The sequence below is a fragment of the Euprymna scolopes genome, chromosome 14 (assembly GCF_053919585.1).
Source record: "Euprymna scolopes isolate OS-2025 chromosome 14, ASM5391958v1, whole genome shotgun sequence".
Taxonomy (NCBI): Eukaryota; Metazoa; Mollusca; class Cephalopoda; order Sepiida; family Sepiolidae; genus Euprymna; species Euprymna scolopes.
In genome coordinates, this window is record NC_136495.1 from 66,413,051 (window position 1) to 66,425,356 (window position 12,306).

The 12,306-nt window shown below is 33.1% G+C and overlaps 1 protein-coding gene across 9 annotated transcripts in view; it reads right to left on the reverse strand.

The window, feature by feature from the left end:
* LOC145293050 (twitchin-like) overlaps window positions 1-12,306 on the reverse strand; it is a 359,249-nt gene that overhangs the window by 160,257 nt on the left and 186,686 nt on the right. For all 9 annotated transcript variants that reach the window (XM_080139370.1, XM_080139366.1, XM_080139369.1 and 6 more), the window contains 4 exons: window positions 10,345-10,647; window positions 8,934-9,045; window positions 6,544-6,716; window positions 2,242-2,526 (listed from right to left, as the gene is read on the reverse strand). In XM_080139370.1, coding sequence (XP_079995496.1) covers window positions 2,242-2,526; window positions 6,544-6,716; window positions 8,934-9,045; window positions 10,345-10,647 — 873 coding nt within the window. The remainder of the gene's footprint in view (window positions 1-2,241; window positions 2,527-6,543; window positions 6,717-8,933; window positions 9,046-10,344; window positions 10,648-12,306) is intronic.

The window sequence follows — 12,306 nt, forward strand, 5'->3', positions numbered from 1 at the left end:
CCCGAGGAAAACTACCTTATTGAAACCTGTGCATCTGAAAGCAAGGTGAGAGTTCACAAAGCGCCATATTGATAAAGATGCTGCGTTCTGGAAACATGTTATATGGTCCAACGAAACAAAATTTGAGTTAATCGGCCATAATCGTGTTTCTTCTGTTTACATGAAATCTGGCAAAGCCTTCTTGTCTAAGAACACCATAGCAACTGTGAAGCACGACGGAGGCAGTTTGATGTTTTGGGGATGCTTTGTTGCCACTGGACCAGGACGAGTTGTTAAGGTCACAGACATTATGAAAAAGGAGGATTATGTTAAAATCCTGAATGAAAATCTGAAGGACTCTGCTAGAGAGCTGTCACTTAGTCGACGTTGGTGCTTCATGCAAGATAATGACCCAAAGCATTCGGCTAATCTGACTAAGAAATGTCTTGAGGACAACAATATCAATGTTTTGGAGTGGCCATCCCAGAACCCGGACCTCAATCCGATTGAAAATTTGTGGAGGATTTAAAATTGAGCGTAATGGAGAGGAAGCCTAAGAATCTCGCTCAGTTAGAGGATTATTGTCAGGAGGAATGGGCTAAATTTACTGCTGGAGAATGCTACAAGTTTGTGGAAAACTATAATAAACGACTACAGCAAGTAGAGCGATCATTAGAATTATGGTGCCAATAAATTTGAACAAGGGAATTCTGAAATATTGTTTGTAATTTCTTTATTATTCATTTTTTTGGGGGGGGGGAATTCGATTGTTGAGTTGGAAAGAGCAGTTCAAAATATATATTATACTTTGTGATTTCCTTTGATTCAACCCTTTTCTGAAGGATTTTTAAGACAAAATGAGGTTTTTATTGGACCGTGCCAATAAATATGATCATGACTGTATATATATATATATATATATATATATATATATATATATATATATATATATATATATATATATGTATATATATATATATATATATATATATATATATGTATATATATATATATATATATATATATATTTCATCAAATATTATAGATACTTTCTGTCCATATACTTTATTTCTGATCAGTTCTAGTTTCCTAATGAATTTTCTGGTTTTCTGATCCATTCGGATCCATCTTCAGACGTGGTTATCAATAAAGATGCTAGGATATTTATAGGGGCGACTTAAAAAATAAATCACCCCTCTTTACTGATAACCACATCTGAAGATAAATCTGCACAGATCAGAATCTAAATCCCAGTTACATCAGCCTTGTTAGAAATAAGAAAACTCATTAAGAAACTAGAAAGGATCAATACTAAAGTACGAAGACGGAAATTTTCTATAATATTTAATGAAATATGCTTAAATGGAAAAATACTGCCCATATATATATATATATAAATATATATATATATATATATATATATATAGTCATCCACATACAGTACTGTTTCGTTGTATTACAACTCATCAATGTGGCTAGCCTAGCACCTTTCCCTAGCCGAGAATTGAACCTACAACTATCACATTGATAGTCAGCAGTTCTACTCACTGGCTCATGGTAGCGCTGCTCATAAAAATCTCAACAAATGTCCATTAAATAAACAGTCGTACACCGCTTTTACAGTGCTCGAGCTGCTTTTATTTACAAACAAACAATGAGCCTCCCTATTATTGTCATTTAAGTGCCGGGTGCGATACCTTTACAACAATGCTCTACGCAAACACACACCCACACCCACACACACATATATATATATATAACTTTAGAAAATTATATAAGGCCAGCTATTTATAAGAAAATGAAATGTTACCAAACTGCAGAATCCAAATAAATACTACAGGTAAATTTGAGCTTAATGGTTAACACTTAATGATCATTACAAAATAATAAGTATGTCATAAATTATGTATTCTATTAAATTATAATTTATATATATGTGTGTGTATGTGTGTGTGTGTGTGTGTGTGTGTGTGTGTGTGCGTGTGTGTGTGTGTGTGTGTGTGTGTGTGTGTGTGTGTGTGTGTGTGTGTGTGTGTACAGATAACAGATACACCAAAGTTTTAAGAAGATAAGCATGAATATGTATATATTAACTGTATTATGAAAATATAATATTTTATTTTATTAAGTTTATCAGAAAGAAACCAGTCTAAAGAATACCTTTTTAATGTATTTTTCTTACATATAGTAATTTGATTCTAAACATGCTAAAACAATGTGTTATGAATAAACAGAGATTTATCATGTAACTATTCAACTTACCATTGACTTGAATCTTGATAATAGCACTATCTACGCCTAAGTCGTTTTCTAGATTAAGACGATAAGGCCCATCATCGTCCTTGTCGGCATTCTTAATAGTAAGGAGGGCGTGTCGGTCAGTCACCTCAATGAGGTAATGATTTCCTCGAAGTTCCTCACCATCACGGATCCATTTCACAGTAGGTTTAGGATTGCCCGTGAATGGGATTTTGATGACGACAGATTCACCCTTCTCATAAGTGGAGATATCACGGAAACGAGGAGGAACATTAATTTTAGGCGCAGCTGAAAAAGGAAAAGAAAAGTAAAAAAAAAAAAAAAATCAGATATCAAATTTATTTAATGCTTGTTTTAAAAATGAACGTTCATTAAAAACGTATTATTGTAAAAACAGAAAACTGTTTGCAAAAATAATTTTAAAAACATTCACAAATTTGATTGCATTGACATACGAGAATCAGGACCGAATGAAAATTCAAGGCTTCCTTTCCTTCCTTTATGTTTTACAGACAAATACTTGTTAGATTAATAAATGAAACAAATACCACTCTTAAGTCAATTATGATAATTTCTCGTTCATATTCGATTCTGGAACAATTCATTTTTAAATGGGTAAAACTTCTTTTTTTTTTCTTTTTTACATAGAGTAGCACATTATATTTTCATAGAAATCGCTCCAGACAAGGCACGAAACCGCTTGATGCAAGCAGGTAAAAATAACTCTTCAAAGTCAAAAAATAGCTGACAATAATTTTCGGGGGGATAGATTCCAACCAAGAAAACAGTAATTCTTCTCCATTTGTCAGGAACATCACTCATAAAGATGAAGACTAAAGGACAAAAGAGGGGAATAAGTTACGAGGCTGCTGAAAATAAACCCAAGGTCCACTTTCTACTCCCTTAAGATATATATTTCTCAATAACATGTTTCTATTGGCAATCGAAGGATGTTATTTTTAAAGTGGGTGTTGACGATGATAGCAATCAATCAATCAATCAATCACTCAATAAGGGTTTTATCACTTAATGAGGATCCCCTCCCTGGACTTTAGCCATCTGACTCTGTCCCGAGCTATCCGCTGCCATGTGGGACCCATGTGTTTTATCAGGTCGTCGCTCCATCTCGTTCTTGGTCTTCCCTTTGGCCTCTCATGTTCATGAGGTGTCCATTCCATTGTTCTAACGGACCATTTGTTGTCATATTGTCTGGCTATGTGCCCTGCCCATCTGTATTTGGATGTTTTGATGGCAGTAGTGATGTGAATAACTCGTTTGTTGGCAGATCCAGATGTTTGTCTGTCTGTTTTGTAGAGTGATGCCTAACATTATCCTCTCCATCTTCCTTTGTGCTACTGCCCAGATTTCACTTTGGTGAGTTGTCAGGGTCCAAGTTTCACTACCGTAGATCATGATAGGTAGTACATATTCACTGAAGATCTGCCCTTTGATTGACATATTTGCTTTTCGTCTTCTCGTGATATTCTCCACTTTCCCAAAAGCAGCCCATCCCAATGCTATCCTCCTCTTTATCTTAGGGAGAAGATCTCCATCTTTCGTCATTTTCTTTCTCAAGTAGATGTAACTGTCAACTTCGTCAATGATCTTTCTATCACTAATTATTGGCGACTTGGCAGCGTGCTGGTTTAACATCACCTTGGTCTTGCCAAAATGCATGTTAAGGCCAACCAGTTTGCTCTTAGAATGGATGTCGTTTAGAATGTGATTTAGTTCCTGCGGAGAGTGTGCCATCAGTACTATATCATCAGCGAAAATGAGACGTGACAGGTGTTCGTCATCGATGTTGACTCCTCTACCTTCCCACTTAATCCGACTGATTATCGCATCTTTCACACAATTTAAGTTGATGTATGATAATTTCCAGCATTCTTCAATTGACAATGATAAGGTCTACATAAAATTCAATTCAATAAATTTAGTAAAAAAAAAACAAAAAAAAAAAAAACAAGCATGCATCATCAGTTTCCATGTAAGAGGAGCGAGGGGTAGAGATTTATTCAGAAAGAGGATGCATGGGCCGAGCTCCTATCCACTTCTGACTCCAATGTGTGGTTGTTGCATTTACTATCTCTCTTGGACGTCCATTTTAAGGTCCAAGGATCTTAATTGAAAAAGTGGCTTTACTATTTTCATCATATTCCGTTTACATCTGTTTTACATGCTAACATGTTTTATAAAGTTTTAAGAAATTTATTTCCAAACCAACCTCCCTGCCCAGGTCTTTATTTATCCCTCTTTCTCTCAAGTCCATTTTCATCACTTCCTCCTAAATCTGACATCTCGACTGTTCTACATCCGTTCACCCACCAAGAACTCTAATCTATTCTTTTAACATAACCATCAGACGGAACACACCTCCATATTCTGTTCAGATTTGTATCTTCCTCTGAGCCTATCAGGCCTTTATAACTTCTGATTACCACGAAAGATAACACCTTTCATATTCAACATTCAAATTCTTGGATCTAATATTCACAGGCAACATGAATTGGAATAAATACATAGAAGACATTGCAAAGTCTGATACAAAGAAGATAGACTGCATCTACTGGCTGGAAAACATTTTCTACCTGCCAGTATCATATATCTCCACAAAATAACCATTCATGGATTATTGTTGTCATGTCTAAACTGGTGCACCAACCCTTAGTTTTTCCTTCTTGGACAGGATGCAAAAAAAACTCTAAGGGTCTAACCTAATAGATCCTTCACTGTTTACAAAGTCCTAACCTCTTTCCATTGATGCACTATTGCATTTCTGTACTTGTTTTACAAGTTCTTTGGTAGCATGTGCTATGACAAACTCCCTGCACTAATATCCTTTCAACATAACAGACCCGACTAACAGCAAAAGGAAAAAAGAAAAGGCGCATGGAAAATGAAATTTTGTAGTCTATTATATAAATTTCACCTGTCTGTTTAAATGTATGCATGTATGTATGTATGTATGTATGCATGTATGTATCTCTGTCTAAAACTCTCGACAGAGCTGACGGATTTTCACAAGATCGATATCGCTTTGAAGCTCGACTCTTTGGACAACAAATATCGAAAAATTGGCTAAAAACATTAATTCCTTTACCCTTAACTGGGTACTTTTCTACAAGGAGGGATCGGTCGCTTTTTCGCCGATATTTTCGAAAGTCATCCCCTCTTTTCGATTGACTAGCCTTAATCTAAACCGCGCCACTTCTGGTTTGACAATGGGCGCAATGGCAAAGACGCCACATTTTCTTCACGTTTTTTTCCTTCTTCGCGGTACGGGTTTGAGCCTGCTTTCCTACTACCACCTTTTTTTATTTTACTCAACACACACCTCCAAACACCAGGGCAACGCCAGGCTAGTATCAAATAAAATACTGATCCTACCGGTCATGAAGCAAATGAGTAACGACTCTCGACTGTTAATAGATGTGGACGCTAGTTTCCGAGAATCCAGTTATGATAGCCAACATCTATAATATTCAAAGAGAGATGCCATAATCTGTGAGTACGAGCAATGTTTTACATACTTTTTATGTTCTATTTACACTTTGCATAATGTCAACTGTAGTAAGTGTCTTAATTGCACTTGTTTTTCGTCTTTATACAGGTTGCAGCAGAAATACTTTCCCACATTTTAAACTTTCAACTATAAGTTGCTAATAAACTTATGCAAGTGCCAATGATGTTTTCATTTAGCTAATAACTTACCTTTTTGTTTCAGGTGCCCTCATCAAGCAATATAATTTATACTAGTGCACATTGTGCTTTTACTGTAGAAATGTTTTCGAAGAATGGTGAATCTGTAACTGCAACACACAGAGAGCTTTCCGGGTTCATTACAAGTTAGGACGGCATGATGCTATTTCAGACAGAAAATCAATACAGCAATTGGTTGCAAATTTCGGAGCTACAAGTTTGGCACTTACAAGAAAGACACCTGGAAGGCCTGGAAGCTCTCAAACGCCAGACAATATTCAAGCTGTGAAACTTCCTGTTGCTCAGTCTCCTACACATTCAGCTCGCCAACATGCTTTGGCCTTGGGTTGTCTGATTAAACAGTCAGAAGAATTCTGCACACTGATATGCAGTTCCATCCATATAAATTAGTGATCGCTCAGAAACTACACGAGCCCGACTGGGAAGATTACATGTCATGTTCTTTTTATTCTTTTTGTCAACTTTTAAAATATTGGAGCTATTTCTGCCGCACCCTGTATATTAGTAATTCTAATATACATGTTTAGGAACTTTATCAAGTACAGAGCTGTTATTTTTGTCGATAAAAACAAAATGTCTTACATTTGATTTCCAAATCTGCTCTTGAGGATCGACTTCCTCCTCTGTTGCTTGCGCGCACTTGATACTCATCAGCATCTTCACCGAAAACATCACGGATGGTGAGAGTGTATTTATCGCCTTCAACGCTCATTTCGTATTTATCACTATCAAACAATTCACGAACACCTTTGAACCTGAACAAAGAGAAAAAAAGAAGAATTTAGAAAAGAATTATATACAATAGTTGCTTATAGTGAAAGAAATCTGGATTTCTTCTTTCACAGAAAATCAAACTTTGTCAAATAAGCAAAATTTACATTGAATCACACAACACGGTAAATAGGTTAAGTACAATGTGAATTAAAATTTTTAGACTGAATGAAAAGTAGAAAATCATTCTGATGAAATATTTAAGAGAATTTTTTGTGTATATTGCTGTTATCATCTGATGTTGGGTACTATATCAAAGGTATTAGACTGATGATGTTCTATAGTCGATTGAAGGTAACCCCAATAATAGCAAAATAACTCGTCTGTGTGTAACATTATCCGGGAACCAATACATTGTATCCTCAGTCGCAGACAAAAAGAATAGAAAAGAACTTCAATTTACTTTTTCTTTGTAACAACGATATTTATTTCCTCATTGTTATCACTGTGATATCACCGTGATCTCGGACGTTATTCACATCTCTCACGTGATCTGAAACGTTATTCACGTCTCTCGTGATTGTTCTCTTTCTTCTTTTTATAGTTTTTTTTTCTTTACCGGTGACGTCATTTCGCATGCATTTGCATATAGCTGTCTACGCTATATTACATGTGTGCGACAATTTAAATATCAAGTAAATGAAACCAGTATGAGTTGACGTTTGAAAAAGTATCAACAAACGGTGCAAAATAGAAACGTTTTGGACCCGTAACTATGATACTTAATATGATGCTGCTCCCTCCAAAAAAAAAAAAGATTGTGTCAGACATGGGAACGAAGTCAGGTGTGCAGCAGTATTTACAGCTCATGCAATTACCAGCTGAGTTGCAGAATGCAAACAGCAAATTCACAAACATTGGTGTGAACTGGGTCAGTAGTTTGGAAATACCATGGTCTAAAACTGTCCATTTCGAGAACTAGAAAATCATTGTAGATACAGAACTAAGTCGTTCCATACTCACGTCGATGGGATGCAAATTGGAAGCATCCGACAACAAGCAATATCACACACGAATTAAAGGAACAATTTTGTAATTTAAATAGTTGAAGACAGAATTACATTTTAATAGATAAATAAAGACACTGTATTTGTTCGAATGAATAAAAAAATTTTAATCTGAGCTTTTGAAAATAAAAATTTTACTTGTCAAAGTAAAGTTGTTTTTTTTTATATATTTTTCTTTCGGTTTTCATTGTCCGATGTTAAGTAGACTCTTGGTGCAAAAAAAAAGAACAATTCAGTTAGTTAGTTCTTTGAAAGTGGTTACGCGGATTTGAATCAATAGAAGTGTAGGAATTTAATTTAACATTTAAATTTAACATTTTAATTTAACATTTTAATTTAACATTATAATTTAACATTTTAATTAAACATTTTAATTTAACATTTTAATTTAACATATTAATTAAATATTTAATTTAATATTTTAATTTAACATTTAATTCAACATTTTAATTTAACATTTTAATTAAATATTTTAATTTAACATTTTAATTTAACATTTTAATTTAACATTTTAATTTAACATTTTAATTTGACATTTTAATTTAACATTTTAATTTAACATATTAATTTAACATATTAATTTAACATTTTAATTTAACATTTTAATTTAACATTTAATTTAAACTTTTTAATTTAACATTTTAATTTAACATTTGATTTAACATTTTAATTTAACATTTTAATTTAACATTTTAATTTAACCTTTTACTTTAACATTTTAATTTGACATTTTTATTTAACATTTTAATTTAACGTTTTAATTTAACATTTAATTTAACATTTTAATTAAACATTTTAATTTAACATTTTAATTTAACATTTTAATTTAACATTTAATTTAACCTTTTAATTTAACATTTTAATTTAACATTTTAATTTAACATTTTAATTTAACATTTTAATTTAACATTTTAATAAAACATTTTAATTTAACATTTTAATTTAACATTTTAATTTAACATTTAATTTAACATTTAATTTAACATTTTAATTTAACATTTTAATTTAACATTTTAATTTAACATTTAATTTAACCTTTTAATTTAACATTTTAATTTAACATTTTAATTTAACATTTTAATTTAACATTTTAATTTAACATTTAATTTAACATTTTAATTTAACATTTAATTTAACCTTTTAATTTAACATTTTAATTTAACATTTTAATTTAACAAAGGAAAAGCTACTTACCAGGAAATTTCTGGTTTAGGTGAACCGCTGACTGTGCATTCAAACTTGACAGTCTTACCCTCGACACCAACAATCTTCCTGAGTCCTGAACTAAATTCAGGAATTGTAGCAGCTGAAGAAAAGAAATAAGATATACAGAAATAATGTTACAAACATGTCAAATTATGTGTCTAATTCTAGAGATAATTACACACACATAAATGTATGCATATATATATATATATATATATATATATATATATATATATATATACATGCTTATATACATATATACATATAAATAATATAAAGATACACACATACACATATATATGTATATATATATGTGTGTGTATGTATCTTTATATTATATTATATGTGTGTGTGTATCTTTATATTATAATATATATATATATATATATATATATATATATATATATATATATATATATATATATATGCATGCTATTCCTATATAAACTTTTTAAGAGAAGATCGTGGCCGAGGTCTAACCATTACATATATCGTTTCTGTCGGACATGTATTGTTTTTATTTATGTATTAATTTATTTATGTCTTCATCATCACCATCATCATGAACATCAAAGAGACCTGACGTCCTTAAAATGGTTTTCCTACATGAACTTTTTAACAGAAGATCGCAACCAAGGTTTGAAATATGCATACACACACACACACACACACACACACACACTATATATATATATATATATATATATATATATATATATATATATATATATATATATATATATATATATATATATATATAGTATTTAAGTAGCAATATTTTTGAGGTGAATTAAAGGAAAAAAAATATATATATATATAAAAGTATCAAATAAAGCAAGGATAATTTATAAAACAACCACTGGAAATTTTTGAAAAAATATTTGGTACTCATGCAGAATACAGAGCACATTAAGATTCGCATATTCTGGAATGGAATCCGTTGGTAGTCTTCCAGATTGGCAACAATGTCTTTTGTTTATTACATGTTTTTGTATATTTTTTTCTTTATTAAATTGTTAGGTAAAGGTACAGAATAGTTAACGTCCCATGTTATGGCTTTCTAAATAATAACATTCTAATTTCAGCATGGTCTGTAAACAGCACAAATACGATTTATTCATTGAAATTACCATATGATGACTGTTTTCGATTATAATTATGTTTTCCTTAATTTTTAAGTGTTTGTTTACCTTTTAAACCTTTTCATTAAAAACCCATAAAAACAGAAATTTTTTATTCAGCACTTTAAAAATAAACCAGTGTTTTTGCAAAAAAAAAATCCACAATGTTTTCGTTTGGCACATTAATGCAGTTTACATAATCTGCCAGGAATATGTTGATAATGCGGTTCGTGTTCTACATAATTACCAAATTTTAAAAATTATCATGAAATAATTACCTTTTGGATCTTTAACCTTGACAGCCTTAGACGCTGTAGATGGTTTGCTCATACCAGCCTCATTCTCAGCAAAGACCCTAAACTCGTAATTCCTGTCTTCTATTAAGTTGGGAATATTGAACATCGTTGGCAAACAGATTTGCATATTGACCCTGCTCCAATTCTCTGTGCCCTGTTCTCGCTTTTCAATCCAATAGCCCAGAATCTTTCCGCCTCCGTCAGATGATGGACGATCCCAAGTGAGACTGACAAAATCACCTCCAACCTCGGTTACATCAGGAGTACCAGGGGTACCAGGTGCATCTGAAAATTGTTTAAAAAAAAAAAAGAAGAAAAATGATTAGTTCATTTTAATGAGACTAACTAAAAAGTTTTGTGAGCACAAAAGCATATTTTCGAATGATAATTTATCAGCATCAGAAGATACAAATCTAAGTTCCATGACTCGGCATGAAGCAGGGGCAGCAGAGAATCGCAAACAATTAAAATCTACCGACTTTCTCAACAGATTTGTGTTTCAAGTGATTGTTATGGAGATGCGTGGAATGATAGGCCCCACCACATACAACTTCCTCAACAGATTAAGTCTGTTAATGACGTACCACACTGGGGAGCATTTTGAGTTGACTTGCCTTCATGAGTCCTTCTCCATCTATATATATAAGGCAAAATTGTGTGCACAGTTTTTGTATGTCTGGCAAAGGCTTTTTTGAGGGAGGGGTTCTCGAGGAGGGGTTATTATTTCTTAGAACTGTTTATATACCCCCATAGATAATAATATCTAGGATTTGCTAACGCACGTTGCGTCTAGATTTATTTCATCAACTTTTAAAAAATTCTTGCTATTTCGGCCCCATTTGTGTTGGTTTAGCTTTTCCATATAAATGAAGTGAAACCAAGTTGAAACGACAATGGTTCCTCGGCTTTCGTACCAGGAACGTCCAGAAATCAATGAGCTTTTGATCAATGTGGGGGGAAACTCTTTATATCGGACAATTGCTATTCAATTTGGACAATCCCCTTTTTATGGGTAGCTGGTTATTCCCCCCAACATCTTGGGGAAATAAAACCAGTCAAACTTGGGTAAACAAACCTCAAAAAAACTGCCTCAGAGTAAAAGTTTGTCTATATATATAAAAGGCAAAACGGCAGCGCGCATTTTTGTATGTCCATGAAAGGATTTTTTCATGGGGCTTCTCGATGGGGTTACTATTTTGGAGAACTTTCCTCATACTTCCTAAATGATAATATCTACGATTTGAGAATGAACGTTGTCTCTATCTTCATTTTGATCGACTTTTTAAAAAATCCCTGATTCCCAGTGTTTGTTTGCCTTTCTCGTATAAATAAAGCGAAACTGATTGAAGCAATTGCAACTCCTTAGCCTTCCGACTGGGTCGTCCAGAAAGGTAATCAGCTTTGATCAATGTGGTGGAAACCTTTCATATTAGACAATTGCTATTCATTTGGACACTGCCAGAGCTCCCCCGTTTTTGGAAGGAGCTGGTTTTCCCTAACATCATGGGGAAACAAGTATGGGGCGGAAAGCTGAAAGCTTAACTGACCTCCAGCCAGATGTTTATTTCTGCGCCTGCATGAACTCATTCACTTAACTATCCACTTCTACAAGTCAACTTTTTGAATGACATCGTTAAATTTGAACGCTTTACACTTCCTGGGGCGTCATGGCAAGATGTCAGGTCTTCTTTCACTTTCTTTTCCGCCTTCGTGTCACAGGTTCGAGCCTGACAGCCTACTAACACTTATTTTTTTTTTTTTGCTCAGCACATACCTCCAAACACCTGGACAACACCGGGCGCCCCTGCTAGTCGTTACTATTCGTGAAAACGTCTTGAGCCTTCCTTCAATGCTAAGAATTAAAATTACAGATTTGATAAGAAGCTAAATTAAGTGATAGAAACATTTACAATGTTAACAATTTTTTGTTAAAAAACACCCCGA